Consider the following 27327-nt stretch of genomic DNA (forward strand, 5'->3'; position numbering starts at 1 on the left):
AAAAAACTTTTCTACAATTCATCCAGTCAACACTTATCAGTTTCATCTTTCAGAGTGCTATAGCTTCTGTGAAAAAGGAGTCCAAATGAAGTGTCACACAACAGAAAATTAATCAGATGGTCCTTTTTAAAAGTTGCAAACTTCAATGATATTCCTCCCCCAAACTGCTACAGAAGAGAATCAAGCAGTGAAAACATAATTAAGAATGCTCTCATCCCTATTAAAATGGAAATCCTGGTGTAACTACTACCTCATTGTAATATTGCTGTGCCACATATGAGCTGGGGTAGAGTTAATGATACAAGTTGGGTCATTTTGGTTAAGGTGTTCTTCAGATACAGCCACGCCTTGCCTCTCAAAAAAACCCCAAAACAAAAAAACAAAACAAAAAACACATATTCCGTATCATCTGAAAGGATAAAGTGCTAGGATGTCAGATGAGGGTCATCACTCAAAGGAGGGCAGAATTAAGATTGTGAGGCAGGTCTGGCGTGTACCACAACTATTTCCTTATTTACCAAGATTTAAGTATAGGGGCACTCAACCTTCTGGAAGGATACAAGACACTGTAAACTGTAACTCTGTTAATCACGTTTTAGGGCAAATAGTAAGTTCCTATTTTAATTTACATTTTAAGAATAGCATCTAAGCCTATTAGTAGTTATTGCTCACTAAAAACAAGGTATAACTTCAATTATGTTAAGAAAAACGGTTATCCAATCTAAGATTACATTTTGAACACATCTAGAGTCAAATAGTTCAACAAAACTGCAGTTTAATTTCAGAAAATGTGTTAAAATATATATATTTATACATCAATTTCTGACACTATGTGTTAGTATACACAAATGATGGTCTCTCTTGAAACTATTTATGAAATGTACATTTTTTTAATTTAAATACTCAATATACACTGCACTTAATCTGCATGTTGCATTTATTAAATACATTAAAATCTGCAATGTAACAAAACGTTTTCTCATACGAAATTCAAAACACCATTTTAAATGAACAAAAGATGGCTCACTTCATTTTTTAAACTAGTGCATAGTACACTAGCGCAGCTCCACCAACACCAGCTGTTCGTTCTTTTTTTATTTGACATTGTTCACAGACTATTACATATTACAATAAGAGTGCTGGATAAAAACATGAGGTACGAAAGTGGTTCAAAGATTATAGGTCATGCAGATCATGCTAGACAGCAAAGAAAATTGTGAATGAGAAAAACACTAAATAAAAATACATAAAGAATGTGCATTATAAAATAAAAAAAACTCAATTACACAGCTTTGCTTCTTTGGTTACAAAGTAGGTTGAACAATTTCACAGCTTTTTTATTCCCACCCCCCCAAAAAAAATTATACGAAATGTCAAAAAGCAGAGGAATCATGGCAATTTCTCTCTATTAGAAAGTAGAAACAGAAATGAGCAAAGTTTTCTTCATCAAAATAGCCCATCAATTATTTATTATATCACAATAACTGGTGACTACCTGTACAGATGCACTATGGTCTTCATACTTACACTCTATACAAAATGTACATTCAAGCTGGGTCTTGACTACCGTCAATAAATACCAAAGGTAAATTGCCATTAGTGTTAGAAATATGCCAGGATTCTTTTGTTCAATTATTGCCTAAACATTTTATCTATTAAACGCAATCCCGTCTATCAATTTTTACTGATACTTACATTTATTAAAAAAAAAAAATTAAAAAAAAAGTTCTGTGACATTGTTCATGTACATTATGAAAATAGCAGCCCTGTAATAAATAAAACAAATAAATGAAACTAATATAGGCAAATGTTACTTATACTGAAAGAACAGTGGCTCTTAAGATGAATTGTTACTTCTTACATGAGATAGCAAGGCTCAAAGTAATCCATGGGTAATGGAAACCTTGGAGAGCCCTCAAAGCTCTTAAAGACCCCACTCATGCGCACCAAATAAATGCATATGCTTTGCATTAACTCCTTCTACCATTTCCCTTGTGCACTGATGACATAACTGGACACCAACTGCGCTGTATGACATCTCAAAGTGAGGGAAAGCTCTTGTAGAATGATTGTCTAATACTGAAAAGGCCAAAACACACAACTGAAGCATGGCTACTTGCTTTCATATAAAGTGGAAAGAACACCAGTGGCACACAAGGACAGATTGCTTTCAGTTTTTTCTTAATGAGAAAAGAAAAGCTTTACGCTGAGGAAACATTCGGCTGCTGTGGAGGTTGCGTTGGCTGAGGAGGCTGTACTGTCACTGTTTGCAGTTGTGAAGTGCTACTAGGATTGGCCTGTTGAGTTGAGAGTTGGGATAACTGATCATTGTTTGAAAGAGATTTTAACAGTGCATTTTCTCGTTCAAGTAAAGAGTTTCTTTCGATTAATTCTTTTATTTGTTCCTTCAGGACTTCCACTTCTTCTCTGACTGCATACATCAAATGGCTTTTCACCAGATCCTGTGAACAGTAAGTCAGTAGTTACACAAACTGAAACAGCAGAGTTTACAATACAACTCTGTCCTGCTCGGTCTTAAAATGTTAGTATGATTTCACTTATTCCATTGAAGTACATCTGGTTCCTAGTAACACTAGAAAATATTTATCATTTTAGAGCAAATAATCTAGCACCTGAGAAAGTTGCTGCAAAATGTCTCCAATCTGAAAGGCCACAAAACACGGCATGCTAAATGGGTTCTACTACACAACAGAGTAGGCACAGGCACTTCCATTTGCATTAAAACTGTAAGGTCTTTTCTACTCCACAGGAATTACAAAAGTTCTACAGAAAGCTGAAAAGAAATGGAGCTTTTTGAATGGCCTTCTAGTTACATCATATGTATTTTAATGCCCAAAAAACACTTTATAATAAAAACCAGACAGCAGGCTGTGTCCTACGTTTTGGCCTCATGAGAGGCATACATTAACTGCACAGAATATATGTTTTTGCAACTAGCATCTTGTAGATTGTTTTCAAACTTGAAAGTCTGAACATGAATATATAAATACACATGCATTTAGTTTTGCAGGACGGCATGTACTGGGGAGCCAAGCGGTCCACTGATGAGACAACTGACCCTATTTCTAGGAATATGTACAAAGGGGACAATGTGATTAGAAGACAACTGAAAAATGGTGTCCTGGGAGCTGATGATGGGATCCTGCAGCGTAGCATACAAGAACCAGAAAGAAACTCAGACGGAGGGGGAGGGAAAGGGGGAACACATACAAACCTGCATAGGATGCATGGCAGAGTTGGATTTTAATTTTATTTCATTAAATATTAAGTAACCAAGGAAAATTTTAAGTGTGCTATATCTTCAGCGTCTCTACATTTAGTCCAAGTTTTTATGTTAAATCATTTCAAAATGTTTAAAAACTCTTCTGTGTACCAACACCATGGGTAGGAAGCTCTTTGGATCTAATGTAAAACTAATCCTGATCTGTTGCCATTCCATAATTTAGGTAAATCCAGTCTTCATATGATGGAATGGAAGAATCAGAACTAATGGGGGGGGGGGGGGGGAGAACAGACATTACACTACAATGAAATTCTGGCTAATGATACTCAATTTTATTCTAGGAATCTGCATTATCCCAAAGATAGCATGTCTGAATAAAAATGAACATAGCTTGAAAGATTTCATCTCGTTGATTAACTGCTTGTCCTATTAGAAATAATAATCTGTTTTCTACTTACCATTGCCTGTTCTATTTTGTTGTCAATGGCTACAACACTTGCACCAGATGCACTGTAAAAAAAATTCAGTGGATATTAGATTACTCTTACTTGACTAAACATTGAACCCATTTGTACATACAAATCTTGCAAGTAATAGATTGTTAAAGGTCTGTCTTATGACATATGTGCCTTTGCTGAGAGACTTTAAATCTTAGGAGGCTTTAAGAATTCCATAAACACATTACATCCTCTGTGGAAGTTCTCCTTAACTGTCTGGGACAATTAGAGCTCTGAAAATTATACTGCCACTCCCCATTCAGGCTTCTTCAGTTTACCAACTACAGTAATGGCTATGTTATGCGGCCCTGTACCAACCAGAAAGCTCTATAAATTTGCATTTCTAATCTTCATAGAAAGTCCAGTTTATAGTTCGATTGGCATGGGGCTGGCAGGCTCCCTACCTGGCTCCGCGTGGCTCCCTGGAAGCGGAGACATGTCCCTGCTGCTCCTAGGCAGAGGAATGGCCACGAGGGGTTTGGAGTGTGGGACGCAGTGTGGGGCTGGGGCTCGGGAGGGGCTTTTGAGTGCCGGATCCAGGCAGTGCTCATTTTCGGCAGCTTCTTGCAAGCAGCAACCTGTCCCTGCTGTTCCTAGGTGGAGGCGTGGCCAGATGGCTCTGCATGCTACCTCCACCCGCAGGTGCTGCCCCTGCGCTCCTATTGGCCACGGTTCCCAGCCAATGGGAGCTGCGGGGGCAGTGTTGCCTAGCCGCACCTCCACCTAGGAACAGCAGGGACAGGTTGCTGCTTGCAGGAAGCCGCCTGAGGTAAGCGTCCCCTGGATCAGACACCTCAAAACCCCTCCCACACCCACCCCCCTTCCCAGAGCCCATGTCCCGCATACCCTCCCATGCCCAAACTCCCCCCCTCTTAGTTAACGGGAATTTTTCATTTACCAGCACCCCCATTCTCCTCATATACCAGATAAAGCTTTTTATTGTATAAAACGTAAGTCCCTTAATCCAGGCCTATGGACACCTAAAATTACCAGCCATTATATACCTTAATCTAGTTCAGTTACTGTTTAATTTCCCTTTCTCATTATCCACACACTCTCACTTAAAGAAACAAAAGGTTATGTAATAGATTAACAAATATGCAAACTCGCTACATCACACACTAATATGCAATGTTTTGACACACACAAAAAAACCCTCCTGTAGTATTTGTCCTCAGCATTTACTTACTAATTAGCTGACAGTAGAGGAGTGTTTTTATGGCTTTGCAGTAATGCGCCAGTAGTCAATGAGCATTAAAAAAAAAAAAAAAAAAAAAAAAAAAAAAAGGGTATACTCAAAATTCTGGAATCCCACAAGTGTCTCCATTTGCTCCCAGGAAACTCTGGATGCCCCATCCAATAAGGTAACTAGAATCCTATCGTAGGTCAGTAAATTAAGTCCCATTTACGTGCTTACTGGTATGGGACATGTTTCTCCAATGCCAAGTGCTAATGCAAAGTGTTTTAACAAAGCAGGTTTCAGACTATCAGCACAAGATGGCAAAATGCCCCAACGTATTTTAGGAACAGAGTTTTGCAGACTTAAGATGACAATATTTATGCTTTCAGACAGTCTAATTAAAAAAATCCATTTTAATACAAATTTTACAACAAAACTGTTTTAGCGTCTTGCTAACTTTCAAGCTTCTCCGTGTTACAAGGGTACTGTAGATGTCCTTCCTCAAAATCAAAATGGTTACCAAAGCTAGCTTCCTTTTTCTTCTAGCATTACGATTCAGATATATATCCCTTTTCTGTAACTAGCTAAGATAATTTAACATGTTAGCCTTCCACAAAAATGAATTAAAAATAAATGACAGCCCTTAATGTGTCATCTTTCATCTCAAATAATCAAGTAGTACACATCCAAAGCTCAACTTCTTAAGGAGAGGAAACCATAACCAATAAACTTATTTTAAAAGGTGGGTGTTTTGGGGATGGAGGGAAGGAAGGTAGAAGTAGAGAGTAAACACCTTAAAAAAAAAAAAAAAAAAGTTTTACAACAAAAGTCCCATGTAGACAAAGCCGTAGGGAATGTACGCTCTAAGAAACAAGTTTTCTTGGTAGTTTTACAATGTTGTCAACTCCAAAAACTCAAAAGTCATGAGTCATCCACCCCCCACCACACAAATACAGTGAGACTAACTTAAAAAGTTTAAAAAATACATACATCTGGGGTTCTGTTCATAAGCCTTCTGCTTTGAGACTGTATGGTGAACTTTCTTCACATAGTCAAGATTGTCTGCAGTCATAAATGCTAGAAATTTACACTGGTGAAAAATTAAAGCTAAGGTTCTCATGCAATCTCCTAACTGTTGGTATCAAGATAGATACCCAATACCAAAGACTCAAAGACAGTGAGAAGCACCACCTCACTATACAAAGTTCCATCTCAGCTTCTAGACCTGAAACTACTCCACATAAACAACATGCACAAGAACCCTGTTCCTCATCAGGATCCTCTCAGCAGCCTTGCTTTCGCACTCATGGAAAGGGAAAAGCCAACTGCCAAAGCTTCTATTAAAGCCTCATCCTCTATTTTCTCTCAAGTGTGCATAGCATCTCCTAGAACAGCATACAAAAAGATAAGCATTAGTAACAAGCAGGAAGCTGAGAGAAAGTAATAAAGGCCATTTCTCTGACCACTTTTGTAGCATCCAGGAGGCCCTGAATAGCTAGAGAAGAGACAGTTGTCTGTAATCTCAAGGCACTTACTAACAGAAGGTAGATACAAAGGAGCACCCAAAGCAGATCAACAGACAGCATCCTATAGCAACTTCAGTATCTTTCTACCTTCCAGCAGTTAGTGCAGAGGAGCTGGGCTTCTTTTATCAGGACATTCCCTACCAAATAAGGATTTGGCTGGTGGAGGTTCCCCCATCACCCTCCAATTTTTATTATTTTTTTTTAAATTAACATCTGGACTAGCAGGGTTAGTTCTCTGGATTGCAGGTGTCAAAATTTTCTAGCCCTGCTTGTACCTACAACCACTGTCATGTGAATAATTTATATACTGTTTTGAAGTTTATGTATCTAAGAAAATATAAAGCTGCAAGCTATCATACTGGCATAACCTGTGTATAGCTAGAAAAGTCAGTTTTATGCTGAACACAGGAGTCAAAAGTTGGTTTTAGTGTTTTACTACCAACCATAACATTAGCAAGACTCATTTCATACTGAAGTCCAGTAAATAATCTTGTACTTCAAAATTAGCTTCAAAAGGCAAGTAGATAGTACTAGGAAATATAAATGTTCTCTCAAGACCAAAGAGTGAGTTATGTTAGTTCATGTATCAGCTATATAGTAGCTATGTGCTTGTGTTTCACTGTGTGAGCTAAAGATTTGGTAAAAAGAAAGGCCACCTACCTTCCATAACGGAGTTCTTTGAGATGTGTCTTCCCTATCTGAATTCCATTGTAGGGTATGCATGTGCACTACAGTGTTTTGCTAAATAAAATAGCAAAGAGTAAATATTTTATTTTTATATATATTTATTTTTCCTGGGGACTGGAAGATGTACAGAAATGAAGTTTCCAAGCTCTTAAGTAGACACAAGATTGCAGGTGCGTGCGCAAAACACTGCACAAGCTGTAGTTGTACCTCTGCCCAATCTAAATACTATTTAGATTTTTTTCCCCTGTGAGTTCACATTTAAATGCCTTAGTAACCCCATCCACATTACAATGCATCATTGATATGTTTAGAAAAATCCTAGTTTTAAAAAGAATGGGGTTAGATGGAAGTCTGACACAGGTAAATTAACATACAACATAAAATATCAACAAGCTTCTACAATATTGTCAAAAGGTACCCTCTGGTGGACAAAGTAATACTATACCCAATGCATGCTAGGCTTTTATTTGGAAAGTCACAGAACTAGCATCTTTGAGAGCATAACAATGACCAGCAAGTGTTATCTGTAGTAGAGTTCTTTAAGTGCATGTTCACAGTTAATGAAACAGTATATCTTACTAGAGATTACACAAATAGTTAAAAGATATTGTTTAAAAGAATAAGAAGTTGAAGAAAAAGATCATAAGTATGTAAGTGTCCAAAAAAGGCAGGCGCTGAGAGAATGGAATTGAAGAAAGTGGGAGGAGAAAAGTGTTACAAGTTAAATGAAATTGGCATTATAAAATTAAAATATATTATATTGAAACTTTTTGGATGGTTAAAGGCATTCTACCTTCAGCAGCATCCTGAAAGATGTTTAGATATCCATTATAATCTCAGGAGAGTTCCTGCTTATTTAAATTTAACCTTGTCAAAGTGGATTCAATCACCACCATTTATGATTAATTGGTACTTTCATTATGAACTGTTTGGAATGTTTCTAAAAATATCAAACTTGTTACCCTCGGCATTGAATTTTTTTTAATGATTGTTCTCAGTAAAAAGTGATACTCGGGGAAAGTTTGTTGGCAATCAGTATTTTGAAGTTTGGACATAAAAATGGTTCATGGTTTAAGAAATTCAGTTTTATGTTCATAAAGTAGTGTTTAGTTTTAAAAGGTTACATAGTGCTCAATGAAGTACACATACTATGCCAAGTTTGAAAGTTATGACTTGCTTCACTTCCATTAATTTAAATCTCAGCCATATTGCTAGTATCAATTTTCTTTCACATTTACATAAGGTTGCAAATCTCAGTGATCTGATGAAGTAAACCAACTTCAGGCTTCACTTTTTAAAAGTAAGTTACAGAAGACATGCCCTACATAAGGGATATTGATTAGCTGTAAGGTCCATTTCCTCAGGAAATGCATGACAACTGCAAATCAGAGGCCCAGGGGAAAAAAAACCCACCACATGGATTTAAGTATTTTCTTGGTATTTCTTGTGAAACAGCATCTGTGAAAGCGAGAATAACGTTCACAAATCTTTGGGCTTGTTAAATCTCCCACCACTACTGCAGCTTTTCCTGTCCCCAGAAGATAGAGCAAGATTTCCCTGTCGAAGAGGAGATCAGAAAAGCTGCTCTGAGGGCAGCAGGGAATATTGTTGGATTTACTAAAATGGATGGTTCCTTTAGAACCAGTGTCGAGCTGCCAGCGTCTCTCCAGAGGAAGGTGAAGACCTGTCATCAAAACAGTGTAGATAAACAACTCTCTGACCTCATCCAAAGACGCAGTGCATTTACTGTGCAACGTTGGGTGACGTGGAGGCATCCTAACCATTTTGTTATTCAGCCCTTCTGAAGTCAAACCACTGTTTGGATTACAGTTCACACAGATAGGTCTAGCATTTTACTTACTACTCCTGTAAAGTTACCACTTTCCTTTGGGATCCACAATCGATTCTAGATCTGATCCTGAATTTAAGGGCTTGTATACACAGGAAAATTGACCGGCATAGCCACAGTGGAATAATTATTCCACTATAGCTATGGTGATCAGTTTTCCCATGAAGACAAGTCTTTAGTCACTAAGAACACTTCTGTGGTGCCATTTAATGATAGAAATCAAGATAAGTTTATTTTGGGGTAACACACTTCACAACAACAGTAGACCTAATACTAAAAGTTATAGTTTTGGAGGAGTAGCATACTTAAATTATCTTAATAGCTAAACTAACAAGATGTACTGATAGCTCACCAGGAAATAGTCAGTTTTAGTTAGAGCTATTGACAATCAACTACGTTAATGTTTTGGGAACCTTCTGGTAAACAACATAAGAGGAAGGATGATCCAGTGGATAGGGTGTTAGCCTGGGACTCGAGAGACAGGTTCAATTTTCTGTTCTGCAATAGACTTCCAGTGCAACCTAGGGCAAGTCACTTAGGGTCAGATTTTGAGAAAAACTTAGTACCCAGTAAGTCCACTGAGAATAAGTGAATGCAAATCTGTCCATTAGTCTCTTTGGGCAACAAAATGGCAGATGAAATTAAATGTTGATAAATGCAAAGTAATGCACATTGGAAAACATAATTCCAATCCTAGATATAAAATGAGGGGGTCTAAATTCGCTGTTATCACTCAAGAAAGATCTTGGAGTCATTGTGGATAGTTCTCTGAAAACATCCACTCCATGTGCAGCGGCAGTCAAAGAAGCGAACAGAATGTTGGGAATCATTAAGAAAGGGATAGATAAGACAGAAAATATCATATCGCTTCTATATAAATTCACAGTATGCCCACATCTTGAATACTGCATGTAGATGTCGTTGCCCCACCTCAAAAAAAAAAAAAAAAAAAAAATTTGGAATGGGAAAAGATTCAGAAAAAGGACAAAAATGACCAAGGGTATGGAATGGCTTTGGTATGAGGAGAGATTAATAAGACTGGGACTTTTCAGCTTGGAAAAGAGACGACTAAGGGTGGATATGATTGAGGTCTATAAAATCATGATTGGTATGGAAAAAGTAAATACAGAAGTGTTATTTACTCTCTCATAACACAACTAGGGGTCACCAAATGAAATTAATAGGCAACAGGTTTAAAAACAAACAAAACGGAGTTTTCTTCACATGACACACAGTCAACCTGTGGAACTCCTTGCCAGAAGATGTTGTGAAGGCCAAGACTATACCAGAATTCAAAAAAGAACTAGATAAATTTATGGAGTATAGGTCCATCAATGGCTATTAGCCAGGATGGGCAGGGATGGTGTTCCTAACCTCTGTTTGCCAGAAGCTGTGAATGGGTGACAGGGTATGGATCACTTGTTCTATTCATTCCCTCTGGGGCACCTGGCATTGGCCATTGTTGGAAGACAGGATTGTGGGCTAGATGGACCTTTGGTCTGACCTAGTATGGCCGTTATGTTCTTAGATACATAAAGAAACTCTGACATGTAATGTTGAGCATCACCATGCTGAACTTTTAGGTGCCTAGAAAATTAGTGGGCTTCACAAAGCCAGAATTAGGTACCTAAGCTCCCTATAAATGGGGAGAGAGTGGCACCTCAGAATGGGTTTCACAAAAGCCAACACACATGGCCAGTCCTTGCCTAAGCTAGCCAATGGAAGGTACTAAACTGAGGTGTGCGCACTAAGCCCTGTAGCTCTGAGAGCGAGAGAGACAGTAGAACCTCGGAGTTATGAACACCTTGGGAATGGAGGTTGTTTGTATCTCTGAACAAAACTTTTCTTCCCAAAAAATGTTTACAACTGAACATTGACTTAATACAACTTTGAAACTTTACTACGCAGAAGAAAAATGCTGCTTTCCCTTTATTTTTTTTAGTAGTTTATATTTAAACACAGTACGGTACTGTATTTGCTTCCCCGCCCTCCCTCCCCCAGTCTCTTCTGCTGCCTGATTGCGTACTTCTGGTGAGGTGTGTGGCTGACTGGTCAGTCTGTAACTCTGGTGTTTGTAACTCTGAGGTTCTGTTGTAGGTGCTTAAGTCTGGGCTTCAGGGAGGCACCTCTCTGTGTTTGGGATTCTCGGCTGCAAACCTCTTCTGGCATGGGCACTTAAGCTGTTTTAGCAAGAAGCTGGTGGGAGGTGAGCAGTGGCTTTATGATGAAATAGAGTGATTCTGAGATTTAGGCTCCTAAAGTGTCAGTCAGGGGGCCTAAGACATTTTGTGAATTTAGCCCTTTGTGCCTCAGTTTCCCATCTGTGAAACGGGGACAACAGTACCTCATCTCAGAGGAGTAGTTAGGATAAATTCTTTAAAGCTTTGGAGGTGTGCAAATAGAAGCAGCCATATAAGTACCTGAGACAGCGTAAACCCCCCCCCCCCAAAATCCCCAGATTTGTTCTAAAATAGTTTACAATATGTTAGGCTCACTTTCCCCAATAGGCAACTGCTATTTAGGATGCAGATGCTCTCCTTTTTATTACACCAGAGGAGCAGCCTTTGTGACAAAGTGGGGGCAACCTGCTCAACAGGAGGATACAGGAGTTTTTTCTTCAATTTCCCTACCTCTTTCACATTGTCATAGCTAGTTCACAAAGCACTTTGAAAATGCTGATTTTCAAAGCACCATACTAACAATTCTCACAATAGTCATAGAAGAGATTTCCTCTCTTCATTTTATAGATGGGGAAGCTGAGAAAGAGATTGAGACTTGGCCTCCAAAAGGGAGACCCCACACTGCAAATCAACAGCAAAGCTCAAAATTTAACACTAAGTTCCTGACTCCCACTGTAATGCTCAAATTACCAGACCAGTATATTGTTTCTAAGAATAAGACCCAGTTAGAATCAAAATTAATTTGGACAAAATGGGTATTTGCCGCTCCAATCACTAAATTAACAAGTGAAAATATGGAATATTTGCATCCAATTATTTATCTGTTTTATGGTATTGCTTAGGAGCCACTTGTGCTAGATGCTGTACAACCGTGAACAAAAGATTGTCCCTCCCACAAAGAGCTTACATTCAAAGTATAAGACAGGACAACAGGGGAATACAGGCAGAAACGGAGAGCACATGATAACAGTGACATGATATGATCAGCATGAGACACAGTAGTCTCAGCACACCAGCTGCCTACCAGTTGCCAAGTTTGTTTTTTAAATAGATATCATGGCAAGAGAGAATTTAAGGACGGACCTGAAGGAGAACAACGAGATATTCAGCCACAAAAGTAATAGTCTACACATTCTTTAAAGGCTTATAAACTACTTTAGAAGGACCTCCAAAATGTGGTTTTATGTTGCGCTAAGGCTGTATGCAAACAGAAAACTGTGGGTTATTTGTGGCCTACAGTCTATTTTAAGGCTTACTGAGTTTTTATTTTTTTCACTCTCTAGGAGCGAACAGGGCTCTTTGGACATACACACAACCTTCTCTCAGTTTTAGTGAAGCATTTAATTTGAAGAAGTCACATCATATCCCCCTACTGTGCACTATATGTGTGGGGCAAGAATGTCATTCGTGTGTACTTTACATGAGAGAAGAAACCACATCTCAGGCAGTAGTTTATTTAACTCACAGTCACCAGGCTGCTTTGTTGTAAGAACAAGCTAATCCTGGGTAGTTTTTGGAATTGCTACAGAATCCTCACGTAACTTCAATTCCAAGACAGTTAAACCCAATTTGAAAAGAATCCCCCAGTTATTGATAATGACAAGAGAGATGCGGAGAAGGGGATATAATATTTTCTGGTCCTCCCCCCTGAAAAACGTGTCTTATTCTCCCAGTTCCATCAGGGAAGTTTGTCCCTTTTCCTAGCTGTCATCTGGTAGTCAAAAGTCCCTGGGTGGGATACATAGTTTGTTCAGATTAATCCCACACAAGAGGCATGTATCAGTCCACTAGATTTACAGAGAAAGGGGTGAAGAGACGTTCACAGGTGTCACATGAGATGAAGTTTGGGAGCTATTTGTTGGTATAAACAAATCCTAACCTGAAATTGTTTTATTTGTACTGTGATGCTTTGACATGTGAAAAACTGACAGAAATTCATAATGGAAACACTGCCAGTCTCTCTCTCCAATGCCTTTCTTCCATCTACAGTCCAGCAAAAAGCTCAGGACACAGACTGGTTTTGGCACTATCCCTGCTCTCCTCCCTCTAGGATTTTAGGACCTGTTCCTGGCCCATTCCAAGTCTCCTTTGTCCTGCTTTGACAGCACAAAGGAAGGTAAAGATGCCCTCAAAGGGCAGGTGAGGATGCACATGGGAACCTGGCTAGTTTTCAGCCAGGGTAGCAACAACATAAACAATAACTGTTTTAGAGCAGTAAGTCCAGCTAGGATCTTATGACACTATCACCATTAATACTTAAAGAAAAGCCACCATCCAAGTCAGAGGCATTTGTTCCCCTTCTCTACATCTCTTTTAAAGAATCTTGTGTTAAAGAGGAAAAACTCATGGGGCCAGTAGTGCACCTAGCAACTCCTGTTTGAATGGTAAGCAGGAAACACAAACTTTGCAGACTTCCCCAGGGAAGCCTCAATAATGACTCATCTCTTTCAAGCAACCAAGTACAAAAAAAGTCACTGATAGCCTCCTGCCATGCAAGGTTAGGTTGTGATAGAAGTCTAGGATTCTTCTAATCTTTTATTTTAAGTCTCTTTGCACTTGAATATCACCTCACTAGATTTTGTTAGCTTTTGCAGCAATGTTCAGCTTTTATTGACCCAAAATATTCCCAAAAGATGGTTAGCCACAGGAGAATATAAATCCTATTAATTTCAGGAGGGGGGGGGGGGGGAAGATGGTCACATCATCACCACCCTATACCGGAAACCTACTGACCGCTATACTTACCTACATGCCTCCAGTTTTCATCCAGACCACACCACACAATCCATTGTCTACAGCCAAGCTCCCCGATACAACCCCATTTGCTGCAACCCCTCAGACACAGAAACACCTACAAGATCTTACAACTACAATACCCACCTGCTGGAGTGAAGAAACAGACTGACAGAGTCAGAAGAGTATCCAGAAGTCACCTACTACAGGACAGGCCCAACAGAACTCCACTAGCTGTCGCTTTCAGCCCCCAACTAAAACCTCTCCAGTGCATCATCAAGGATCTGCAACCTATCCTGAAGGACAATCCCTCACTCTCACAGATCTTGGAGATAGGCCAGTCCTCGCTTACAGACAGCCCCCCAACCTAAAGCAAATACTCACCAGCAACCACACACCAAACAAAAAAAACCACTAACCCAGAAACCTATCCTTGCAACAAAGCCAGTTGCCAACTCTGTCCACATATCTATTCGAGGGACACCATCATAGGACCTAATCACATCAGCCACACTATCAGAGGCTTGTTCACCTGCACAGCTACCTATGTGATATGTCATGTGCCAGCAATGCCCCTCTGCCATGTACATTGGCCAAACCGGACAGTCTCTAAGCAAAAGAATAAATGGACACAAATCAGATGTCAAGAATTATAACATTCAAAAACCAGTTGGAGAACACTTCAACATCCCTGGACACTAATTACAGACCTAAAAGTTGCAATTATTCAACAACAAAAAAACTTCAAACAGACTCCAACGAGAAACTGCAGAACCGGAATTAATTTGCAAACTGGACACCATTAAATTAGGCTTGAATAAAGATTGGGAGTGGCTGAGTCATTACACAAACTAAAAACTATTTCCCCATGCTAATTTTCCCCCCTACTGTTACTCACACCTTCTTGTCAACTGTTTGAAATGAGCCATCCTGATTATCACTACAAAAAGTTTTTTTTTCCCTCCTGCTGATAACAGCCCACCTTAATCAACTGGTCTCATTAGAGTTGGTATGGCAACCCCCATTTTTTCATGGTGTGTGTGTGTGTGTGTGTGCGCGCGCGCGTGCATATCTCTCTATCTTCCTACTGTGTTTTCCACTCCATGCATCTGATGAAGTGGACTTTAGCCCACAAAAGTTTATGCTCAAATAAATTTGTTAGTCTCTAAGGTGCCATCCTCGTTCTTTTTGCTGATATAGACTAACCCTGCTACCACTCTGAAATCTGTCACAAATAATAAAGTAACTGAAAGCTAGAAAAAAATATTTTAACTGGATGAGTGCTCTGCACACAATATGTAAAAAGAAAAGGAGTACTTGTGGCACCTTAGAGACCAACCAGTTTATTTGAGCATGAGCTTTCGTGAGCTACAGCTCACTTCATCGGATGCATAGCAAATAAACTGGTTAGTCTCTAAGGTGCCACAAGTACTCCTTTTCTTTTTACGAATACAGACTAACACGGCTGTTACTCTGAAACCTGCACACAATATGTATGTAAGGATAACCTTTTCAGGCCCCAAAACCTTTTTTGATATGTTTAAATAAAGGAAGTATTTTGGACCTAAACATTGCCACTTTTTCACAAATGCAAAAAAGGGATTTGTACCTAAAGTGTCACATCAAATAAAAATACAAAGTTACAGTAGAAGTACCAAAGTTTGAAATAAGATGATTAATGTTACTATTATTTCATTTTATTAACAGGCATTTTGGTCAATGTGATTTTAGCCCCAGAAACCACACACTCTTAGTGTGGCCAGACTGCAATCTTGACTTCAAAGCCCCGCATCAACAGTACATGAGTTAAGTGCCACTTCATATTTACTAGGTGATATCACAGTAGTATGTTTTCAGTTTTCTTTTTAAACCATGCAGTAGTATCTTCACTGTTTTCACACAGAGAAATAGAGCAATGAGTGCACTGGTGTTATTCAGTGCTATGTTCTGTAGTGTACAAATGTGTTGCCAAGCAAACTTTAAAGAATCCAATGAAGCTTTGTGCAAGTTTTGAAGAGATTGTTTCAATAAGTCAAGTGCAAACAAGACAGAATGATGAACTGCTCATCAACATTCAACAAGTGAACACAATTTATACTCTAGAGACCTTGTGAAGCAGAGATCCTGGAACAGGCCAATGCACCACAAGCCTTAAATTATAGATTAATAGATATTATATATCTTACCAGGACTTCAATCTAATGTCTACAAAACCTTAAAGTCAATTAATAATGTGAGAAAGCAAATCTGTTTGCCACTGTTAATGAACAGGTAATACATCTTTGACAAGCCATATCCATAAAACAAATTTGAGTTTACTGCAGTTTCTCACCATGGGTTCAACTGTGACTGGATACAAAAGAGGACCAAGTACAACATATCTCTTCATTTATAGGGATGAAGTTTGTTTCCTCATCAGGGTGCCTTAACTTGAATTGAACAAGCGAAACAGTTACTTGACTTGATTCGTTTCAGAGTAGCAGCCGTGTTAGTCTGTATTCGCAAAAAGAAAAGGAGTAACTTGATTCATTTGTTTTTAACTGCCCCCAAATAAAATCCTTACACTGCGGGAAAGTGTAAATGCATATGTTTTTTTTATAAAAATGTCCTGTTTAAACATACCAAAAAATTATGGCCAAAAAAGGTCATTGCCAAAATTTCATCCTTTAAAAAACAAAAAGGAATTGTAGGTATTTGCACTAGATTTAGACATCCATATTGTTCTTTTAATAAAGATGAGCTACTAGCAATTGCTCTGCATTTAAATCCTTTCAATTTAGGTAGTTTATTTCAGATATGCACAGGAGAAGGAAGAGGAAAAAACCTTGTACGATGTTTTCAATTCTGTAAAGTCTGAGCGACTGAACTGCCTTTGGATTTCTATGATGTACTAGTCTATCCAGTAAGTATCTTGATTTCAAAGGTACTAAATGAAGAAAATGAGCACATTATGTAAATGATGAGACACTGCATGGTGCAAAGCTGTTCATGCATGTATACATTCAATACTTAAGTTCAATTCACATAACTTGTTCAAAGGAATGCTTGGTAGAAAGCAGTTGAAGGATTCCTATGACACTCATGAATCAAATGGAAAGAACAGAGAATGGACACATAGCAACTCAGACAAATATGAAGAATTTTTAGTTTTTCATACTCTTGCATCTTCTTATTTTCTTGTTCTGGATGCTAAACAGAGCATAAGTTTAAAATACATACCTCTGGACATAGCTTATTAAGTGTCCAAGGTGTGAATTTTGAGTTGCATTTGCTAAACTTCACTATTATGGTTTAACAGTTGAGAAACACTATCTCATCCCAGTGGTCAAGTGCAATTACCACCATGAAGGAGGTGAAGATTAGTTCTGAATCTGTATTTCTCAATATATAATCGAGACTATTCCGAGTTGCTGCTGCCAGAGCATATACGGTACAACAAAAATCCATTAATGAAATAGGTCCCATGTTATGGTGATAATATACAAAACCATCATATTGGTGTGCTATGTACAATTTTGAATCCCTATATCCAAAGATATGCATATTTACAAAAGCTAAAGTACACTAAAACAGCATTCAAAATCCCTACTTCCCACTCCCCTCCATAGAAGTGCTACTTCACCTTAAACTCAAGGATTTTATGTGGACCTCTGAACTGTAGGCTAAAGTGTGCTGCAATATATAGGCTGAAAAGGGTAAGGTGAAGCCTTTAGTCTCCAAATCTGGTTCCCTAAATTTTATGATCAGCAAATACAACAAACTCTCACATTCAGTCTTTATTAAAAAAAGCAAACAAAAAACCACAGTATCTCCACATCTTTGCATGCCACGCCATTCTAATTCCAGACTTCAGGGTGACAGAAGGAATCAGATTCCAAGTCTAACAGTCAGAAAGGGAAAATTGCCTCAGTTAGCAAGCGGTGTATCAGTATATAACCCTAACATTAGTATCAGATACCAAAGAACTATGTTAAGAATTTTAAAGTCACATAACAAGCACTCAAAAATTCAGGTTGTCTGTGCAACCTTAATTTAGCCCTCTTGTGAATATGTACAACACAGTCTTTAAAACAACATATATTCTCCCTTCCCCTCACAAGACTCCTGACTTGGTGCACAGAATGGATGGTGATCACACTGAATGGGCCTGTCAATGGAGGAGACAGGCCAGCTGATCAAATTTGCAGGTGTAAAGTATTGAGAGGTACCACTTCGTAGAATAGAAACTTGTACTACAGGTTTAGAATTCCTTGGAACAGTACTCTAAGCCCTGGTCTACACTAGGACTTTAGGTCGAATTTAGCAGCGTTAAATCAATGTAAACCTGCACCTGTCCACACAATGAAGCCCTTTATTTCTACTTAAAGGGCTCTTAAAATCGATTTCCTTACTCCACCCCTGACAAGTGGATTAGCGCTTAAATCGGCCTTGCCGGGTTGAATTTGGGGTACTGTGGACACAATTCCACGGTATTGGCCTCCGGGAGCTATCCCAGAGTGCTCCACTGTGACTGCTCTGGACAGCACTCTCAACTCAGATGCACAATTGTTTGCCGTTGCTCTGACGCAGGGAGAGGCAACTGATGACACGGCTTACAGGGTTGGCTTACAGAGAGCTAGAATCAACAAAGGGGGTGGCTTTACATCAAGGAGTATTTCAGGCAGGACTTCACGGAGGGTTCCCAATAAGAAACGGTGCACCTAAGTTATTGTTCTTATTGGAACAAGCAGGTTAGTCTGGCCTCTGATTGATACATGGCTAGATTTACCTCGCTGCACCTTCTCTGTGAGTGACTGCAGTGTGACCTAGAGGAATGAGTCCCCTAGACGGGGGGCGGCGGGGGGTTTTGCAAATGAGTACAAAACAAATCTGGTCTATTTCTTGTTTTGATACACTCCACCTATCTTTTACATCTCTGGCTGGCAGCAGACGGTGCAGAAGGACTGCATGCCATCCACATCTCACGGCTGCTCGGCAGAAGATGGTACAATAGGACCGCTAGCCATCCTCATCTCTTGCCTGCCCGGCAGAAGATGATGCAATAGGACTGCTAGCAATCTGTATCACCTGCCTGCTCACCATAAGATGGTTCAATAGGACTGACTGCAGGACTAAAGAGAATGACTTGATCAAGTCACTCCAAATTTAGTCCCTGCGCCCATGTCTGCCCAGGCGCTCCTGATCGACCTCACACAGGCTACCAGGAGCACCTCGGACATGATGATGACGGCTACCAGTCCTATTGCACTGTCTGCTGCCACAAGGCAATGGGTTGCTGCTGCTGTGTAGCAATGCAGTACCACATCTGCCAGCACCCAGGAGACATACGGTGACAGTGAGCTGAGCGGGCTCCATGCTTGCCGTGGTATGGCGTCTGCACAGGTAACTCAGGAAAAAAGGCGCGAAACGATTGTCTGCCCTTGCTTTCACGGAGGGTGGGAGAGAAGGGGGGGGACTGACGATATGTACCCAGAACCACCTGCAACAATGTTTTAGCCCCATCAGGCATTGGGATCTCAACCCAGAATTCCAATGGGCAGCGGAGACTGCGGGAACTGTGGGATAACTACCCACAGTGCAACACTCCGGAAGTCGACTCCAGCCTCGGTACTGTGGAAGCACTCCGCCGAGTTAATGCACTTAGAGCATTTTCTGTGGGGACACACACACTTGAATATATAAAACCGATTTCTAAAAAACCGACTTCTATAAATTCGACCTAATTTCGTAGTGTAGACATACCCTAACAATCTTCCTGATGGGAGCTGGGGTTGGTGGATCATCAGTGTAGGTTCCCTTCAAGGGTGCTATCCAAGGACTTGTCTACCCTTTTAATTATCAGGTTTGTTTTTGTGGGGTTTTTTATTTATTTTTATTTGCACAGACATTAATCCCTAGTTTGGGATACCAGCATGAAAGGAGGGTGTGTTGGTATAGCTAATTTCCATGGATTTCTTGAAATAAAGTTACTCAATAGAAGCACTCCATGATTGTGGTACAACTACAACCTCCATCAGGAATTCACTGATTTAATTATATCTGTTTGTCTAAAGTCTTTAGGTACCAGGAACCTATACAAACTGGTTCACCAATAAGAGGTCAATATTAGGCTGCGGAACAGCACTGAAACGTAACCCCTTTCGTAAATCAGTTGTTACAGGCAACTGCATTGAAAACATGTTCTACGGATACTACAATCCACCAGCCATGGAGATGGGGAATTTTACTTAACCTTTCCCTAAATGTACATGGCACAAAAGCTCTTCTAAAGTAATTCAGAGGACATTGTTTAAAAAAACAAACAAACAAAAAAAACCTACTTACCCTGGTATATAGCCTTTCCCTTCTGAACCTACCATACTAAAAGTCTCTACAGGATTCCACATGAGAACAGATTAAAGAAAGGTGTTGAATAAATACTTAACGATCAGGAAAGATATCAAATCACAATTGTATGCAAAATAAATCAACTTTTGTGCACACAAGGTAAAACTGTCATTTGATTCCTACAGCAACCTAGAGGATTTACTTGGTGTATTTACTTTTTTTTTTTTTTAAAAAAAAAAAAAAAAAAAAAAAAAAAAAGCCCCATACATACTACAGTTCCTGGTCATTATTGGCCAGCATGTGTCATTTATTGCCCCTAGGAGTTTTGAATTTGGCCTGAAAGCTGCTATATCAGAAGTTGTTCATCCAACAAAGTATTGTGTTCTCATATTCAAACATATGCAACCTAAAAAGTTTAGCACAAAGTGTTATGACAAAAAAAACCCTCAACTGGGAAGACAGATACATTAAGCTACTATATGCCATTTTTAAATAGATGCTTCAAAAGATACAAACAATGCCATTTTTAAATTCTCCATTTTAGATAAGCTATGACAGCTCATGCTGTACAAATGGTAAGTTTTGAGAAAGTCTTAAAGCTTTTTTCTGTCTCCCCTATACAACAAGTGCATTAAAAAAAAGTGCTAAAAACCCTCTTCCTCAGGAAGTGATTTTAAACAGAGTCACCTACTTACAATCCTGAATGCATATATTTGCAGATATCAAAACCTGCTATTATTAAATATGAAACTTATGGTTTATAACCACAACATGTGTATTTCACAAGCTTCATCTATTTTTAAATTGATAACCTATAAAAGAACAGGGCTTTTTAAGGGCATTTTACACAAATTGCAAATATACTGGAAAGCACTTTCCAGTCTTCTTCTGCTATATTCAAGGTAGGTTAGTTTTGGTCTGTTCAAGAGAAAAGAACTAACTTGACAGGAAGAGCTACCCCACAGGAAAAACTAACCCACAAACTGACATAACAAAATGTGTGCCTAATGAACGGGTCTGAACTACTATCACTGTGCAAGTGTATTAGACTGTTGAGCCATGCAATATAAAAAAGAAGGGGGGGGGGAGAAGAGGAGAGGTTAAGGGGGTGCAGCAGTGGAAAAGAGGAAGCCATTTGACTTGGGGAATATCAAGTCTCCCTTTTAAAAAATCCACCTTTCCCCTATTAGAGAGCAGATACAATACTGGGATGGTGTCCAGTGTGAGGTATATCCCAGAGACCACAGCCCAACATAAAAAACTGAGCAAATATAAAGTCCCAGAGGTTTTTGGTCCTGATGTACTGCAGACAGAAATACTGAGCCCCCAGATCACATTACTCTGGTAGGTATGCATCCTGATTTTATTTTAAAAAACTGCAGCTGATTGAGGCGGGACTTGTTGAGGCTGAAATGAGGGAGGAAACAAGTTTGGAAGACTGAAGCAGAGGAAGGTACAAGATGAGAGTTTTAGGGTACATCTACATCTGCATTAAAAACTGCAACACTGAGTCTCAGAGCCTGGTCAGCTGAAGAGCTCTACGTAGCTCAAAACCATGTCTCAGCAGCAGCAGATGGTTCAATAAAAGATATTGAACCATCCAACTTATCTCTCTTCTTAAAGAAATGAGAATTATTTCAACAATAAGCTGAATTCACCAGCAAGAATAGCTTGCAATTATTCAGGTGAGTAGCCGTGGGCTGAGAAGACCACCCTTGTTACATAAGGCCTTCAGGTGGCACACTGGGCCTCCCTGGATTAGCTCCTACACCAAATACATTATACAAGTACTTGGTCATGGGTCAGCTAAGATTACAGTGAAATCTAGGATGACAGAAGTATGTTTACTAGCCTAATATCTGAGCTCTTTCTCCATTCCTCTTTTTCAAGTCAATATTTCATTCTTTATCTATTTGATTCACGGACTGCAATGTGAAACCTACTTTCTTTTTACAAAGTTCCAAACTTATCAAAACAGTAGAACAGACTGCAAAGAGGGTAAATGGGATGGGCTAGAGGAGAAAGCTGAACAGAACTGAAGGAGCAAATGAAGATTTAATAAAGTTCCAAAACACAAAATGCAGGTATTTCCACTTTTCATTAGGAGAAATCAGTTACATATCCTATTAAGCCAGGACCTTAAGCCCGTCCTGCTCAGAGTACTTGCCTTGGAACACCCAACAGGAGTTCAGAGTCTTGCAAACTTCGTATTCTTATAGCAGTGTTCTGGTTTAGTATGACCATTGGTCAAACTAGGCCATGATGAGCAGGAGTTTTGCAACTGAATTTATTGGGAGCAGAACAGAGCCCTTAAAGTTATCCATACAAGAGGATCGTACCGTTTTTGTAGAAGTTTCAACTGGAAAAAATATTATATTGCTTCGTAAGTCTTATTTAGTGACAAAATCTCAGATAGTTCCGATACAGATCAAACCATAAAAAAAGCCCCCCAAATAATTCAATAAAGCTTGATATTTAAAGAGACTTACCCCTCCTAGGACCCCTCCAATTTTTCTAGGGACAAAGTGTCTCCCCAATTAGCAGGGGAGTGCCAGCAGCACTAGTACCTGGGGCAGTAGTGGCTGCCTCAGAAAGAGGAGAAGGAAGTACTTTGACTGGATAAAAGGGGCTTCATTCAGAGAACTGGAGAAGGAAATAAGCAAAGGGCAGGATGAACTCTGATGTTAGGAGCTCTGGGTGCTTACTATAGTAGGAAGCTGGCTCGGTTCCCAAAGGGCCCCATTGCTTCCCATCGCACCCCATAATCAGAATTGAGCTACCCTATACAATTCTAATCACCTCGTAGTAGCATTTAATTCTGTTTTTGATGGAAATTGTCCAGCCCTACCAGCAGCCTGTACCTTTCTCCTGGATCTCAAAGAAAAGTGCTGGAGAAGAAACAAGTTTCCATCCTGAGAAGGGATCACATAACCACTAAGCAGGGATTAAAATCAAACAAACAGTCTGGCTCATGTGTGCAGCACGAGGAAGTTCAGTGAAAGCCAGCTTCACTGGCCTTCCAGTTTGGCCCCTTGAGATGCTGGCATCAGCTCTTCCATTTCCCTTATCTATTTTGGAGTTGAGTCACTTATTTCAACTTCCAATATTTATCAGCTTCCAGCAGGGGAAGGGGGTAAAGAAGAAGAGAAGCTTCTTTAAATTGGGAAGGAACCCTTTGAGACCAAGACAGGGTAAATCATCATGTCAGTCTTTGTCTATTATTCCATGGATACTCACTTTTCCAGATGGAGGAGGACATCCAAGGATATAATTACAGAAGAATAAGCTGTGAAAAACCATCTGTCTCACATTAAGTTAAAAATCACTTGTGGCAAGTACTGCAACAGAGCTGTTTACACCAGAATCTAAGAAGATCTCCTTCAGGAGGGGAAATGATCCTGCTTATGTGCATTACATGCACAAGGAGACAACTATCCCTTCTGCTTCCACCTCCACCCCCAAAACAATTCTGCAAACAATACTGATAAATAGAACAAATATTCTGGCTTGCACGTGAGCTTTAATTGTATCGAAGCCTGAAGCTTTGTTTTGGTTACAGAATGGATGCAGGAAGTCAACAAGACCAGATAAACTGTCCCAGTACATAGCTCTGCTAACTGCTACCATCACTACATTGATAGAGCTGGATTGAAATAGTATCAACTAAGAGCAAAGTTAAAATTCATTGCTGTTTATTCCTATGGCTACAATGTATAGATCTAGGCCTCAGACTATCAACTGGCTGTAGAAAGTCCATTTTTTAAGAACTGGGAAAATTTGTTGTTAGTTGAATTCCATTAAGTGTCTGAAAACCCTGAACAAGAAGTCGTCACTTCACAAAGTGAGGGAATTTCAGTCAACTGCCATTTGTAACAATCCTTAACTGTAGTTCTCACTTCTGCCTCTTAGAATCCTGTCAAACATACTGCAGATAGTAAGTAGTGCAAAGTACTTGCTTTTATATCTGAAGGAAAAAAGAACAAAACAAAAACCAAACACAAGGGACAGGCATTTTGAAATGGTTTACTTAAGCCAACAGTTGGCTGGCTACCTCAGTTTGCCAATTTGAAAGAGTAAGAGTTTAAACATTTTGCTGTAAATTTCTACATCTGGTGATTCAATGTCTTCTCATGTCAATATACAAAAAAAACCACTCATTTGTAGACAGGGTAGTAAGTATAGTCCAAGGGTACAACAGTAACATGAGGTACAAGAAAAATAAATATGTAACTTGAAAATTGATTACTATAATTCTTAGAATATTTGATTTGTGTTTCAGTAATATGGGATTTAGGACTTCAAACCCACTGACCTATACTTAAAGGACACTCTGCCATTATGTCTGCTGCAGTCAAAACCTCATATCAACACAAGGTACGAAGAGCTGGCATTAAAGGTATTTATAAGTGCATCGTGCAAAGCAATTTAAATAAGTAGTCTACTGAAAGGGAATCATTTTTCAATTACAGGAGTGAGGGAAATTTACTGGACAATCCAAATAGTCAATAAATCCAGATGTGTCTTATTCTTTTTAATTCTCAGTGAAAGAAGTTGAACTGTTAAAGTTTTCTGCTGAAGCTCATATTAAGGCAACAGGAAAATACTCTTAGGATTTGTTATTCCTCTTTTTTGCTCTACTAATTTAGTCCTCAGTTAACATTAGAAGTGGGAAGAACAACAAGAAAATCAGGACTGCTGGAGCTTCCATTTTGTTTACTATCTTGCTTGTGCAGAAGTATGCAACAACTCATACAGTAGCTGATAAATGCTGTATAAACTGCTTTTGTATAAAATTATGTGAAAACAATTTATGAGTATTTATTCAAATAAAAATGTAAGCTTTGCATTTTTTTGCCAGAGTTATAGCAAATGAATTTACCTGCAGAGGTGTTCATAGGGTTAACATCAGAAACTATTTGCAGAAAATCAAATTTCAACTTATATTAGCATAGCTAGTGTTAACAAGAGCAGCACTGTGCTCCACCTACTGTCAGCTGTCCACATCTCTTAAGAGGCAACCAGAGCTTAAAACACAGCACCTTATGCAGATAAAGATCAGATTGTGGACTACCGTTTTTCCATTCCACCCCTCTGCCCCCTCACTTCTTCCTGAGGCTGGGGAGACAGGACTTGTGTGTTTCTGCTGGACTCCACCTGTGCTTAAATTCACAACATTACTGTGAAGCATGTGAGACTCTCTCTGATAGTTAGCTGCTACCACATACAGTAAGAGAAGTACAATCATCTATCATTGATCAGTTTAACATTTCTCGTATCTCCTCCTCAGTTACACTTGCAATATGAAAGTGTTCTCAAATCAAGGAGTAAGGACAGAATGGATGCATTTAGTTTACAGTAACTTCAGAGACTTGAGTGGTGGTGAATTCCTTCCCAACCTCTACTAAGGGAAAATATGGAATTCTTTTGACAAACAACAATTAGACTGTTGGTGGTTGTTCTCAACACTGGTCTTTCATACAGTGATAGAATGATGAGCCAACAGCCAGACTTACTGGCCTACTGTTAGGTTAGCATAGTTGATATACATAGCAAAGCGTACCATTCCTTCAATAAGTTATCATATTTCTGAGCTCATGAAGAATACAGATTTGATGGAAGTGGAAGTTCTCATTACGCCAAAGAACTTTTATAGAACAGGGAGTGAAAATACAGCCTTACACTGCACCTCGACAGTTATCACTCTAAACTTGGGAGAACCATCTCTGGGAGATAACAGTTCACTCTTAATAACTGAAAGCATTTACCTCTACTCATAACTGCAGTAGTTTGTCATCAAGATTTATCCAACAACTACAAAATGGTCACACTTCATAGCATTTGCATGATGCCTGCTGCAATTTCTGTGTGCACGCGCACATTTTTAAAGAACTGTTTTCTATTTATTTGGAAGAGATCCCTAAAATTTCTTATAGCTAATGCTTGCTGACATATACAATAAGCACAGACAACTCTGATATGCTGACAAATAGCAAAAACTCGTTATTCAGTTCCATGAATGCCAAGATTGGAAATTGCTATCTGAAGCACCAACTGAAAGTTTACATACACAGTATTCATATCATAAATGAAAGATTAAAAAAAGACAAAACAACAAAAAAAACCCCACACACCAACACATTTAGTAGGGAACATTAAATTGTTTCTCTTCACTACAATGGCACCTGTGGTCACAAGAGATTCTGCAGTACTTCTCATAAAAATGAAACTCAGCGTCTGGGCTAAATTCCAATTCTGGTAGTTGGATTCTGACTGGAGAATGTAGGCAGGCAGTCATTTTTTTAATTATATATCTTCACTTCCTCTCCTAAAAACACTTAAGCATTACTTCTGCAAACAGATTATTAGAGAGAATAAGGAAAGAAATAGCTAAAGTAGCTATCTATGGAGTACTGTAGAACTTATTGGGATGAAAGAAGCTTGATAAACCTACAGTATTTGATCAGAAGAATCTAGAAGGGAAAGCCGGGGGGGGGGGGGGGGGGGAGCGCGCACATCCCTTAGGGACGCCATCAATAACAATTTTTTATTTTTCTGTCTGTTACAGCTAAAGACTTCAGTGAAAAGTCTAAAATAGGATTTAATTGTTTACTTTCTTCATTTGACAGCACCTTTGTCCACTTTCCCCACTGCTCAAGAGACCCTCATAAAACAAGGGAGCAAAGACCATTACAAAGTATATATGAATTTTAAAGAGTTCTCAGGACACTTCAAACACTATGCCGGGGAAAACTGAGACTTAAAGTTAGCCAATTTTAAAAAGTATTCAGGTCCACAATTTCCTTTTAAAAAGATTTGTAAATCATGACTGCATCTCATTTTTGAAGGAAATGTTACTGAAAGTTACTTTTAAATTGGTTGTATAATCTTATTTTATCTAAAAGAAATTCATGTATTCATTGGTGCTGACCTCATACAATTTGAAATAAAGATGTGTTAGCATCTGTATGCCATTTGGTATGGCTGATTTTTGTTCACTGAATTTTAGTTCTATTTTAACTGTGCTTTTCTAAATCTATTTTCATCATGGAGACAGGAGGAGGAACACTGATCTACTTGAAGACATTCATCGCTTGAAACAGGGAC

The 27327-nt window shown here is 39.0% G+C and overlaps 1 protein-coding gene across 1 annotated transcript in view; it reads right to left on the reverse strand.

The window, feature by feature from the left end:
• Positions 1-758: 758 nt before the first annotated feature.
• TSC22D2 (TSC22 domain family member 2) overlaps positions 759-27327 on the reverse strand; it is a 33753-nt gene continuing 7184 nt past the window's right edge. Inside the window, exons 2-3 of the mRNA XM_007057380.4 lie at positions 3703-3754; positions 759-2462 (exon numbers count right to left, since the gene is read on the reverse strand). Coding sequence (XP_007057442.2) covers positions 2202-2462; positions 3703-3754 — 313 coding nt within the window. The 3' untranslated portion in view covers positions 759-2201. The remainder of the gene's footprint in view (positions 2463-3702; positions 3755-27327) is intronic.

The sequence above is a fragment of the Chelonia mydas genome, chromosome 9 (assembly GCF_015237465.2).
Source record: "Chelonia mydas isolate rCheMyd1 chromosome 9, rCheMyd1.pri.v2, whole genome shotgun sequence".
NCBI lineage: Eukaryota > Metazoa > Chordata > Testudines > Cheloniidae > Chelonia > Chelonia mydas.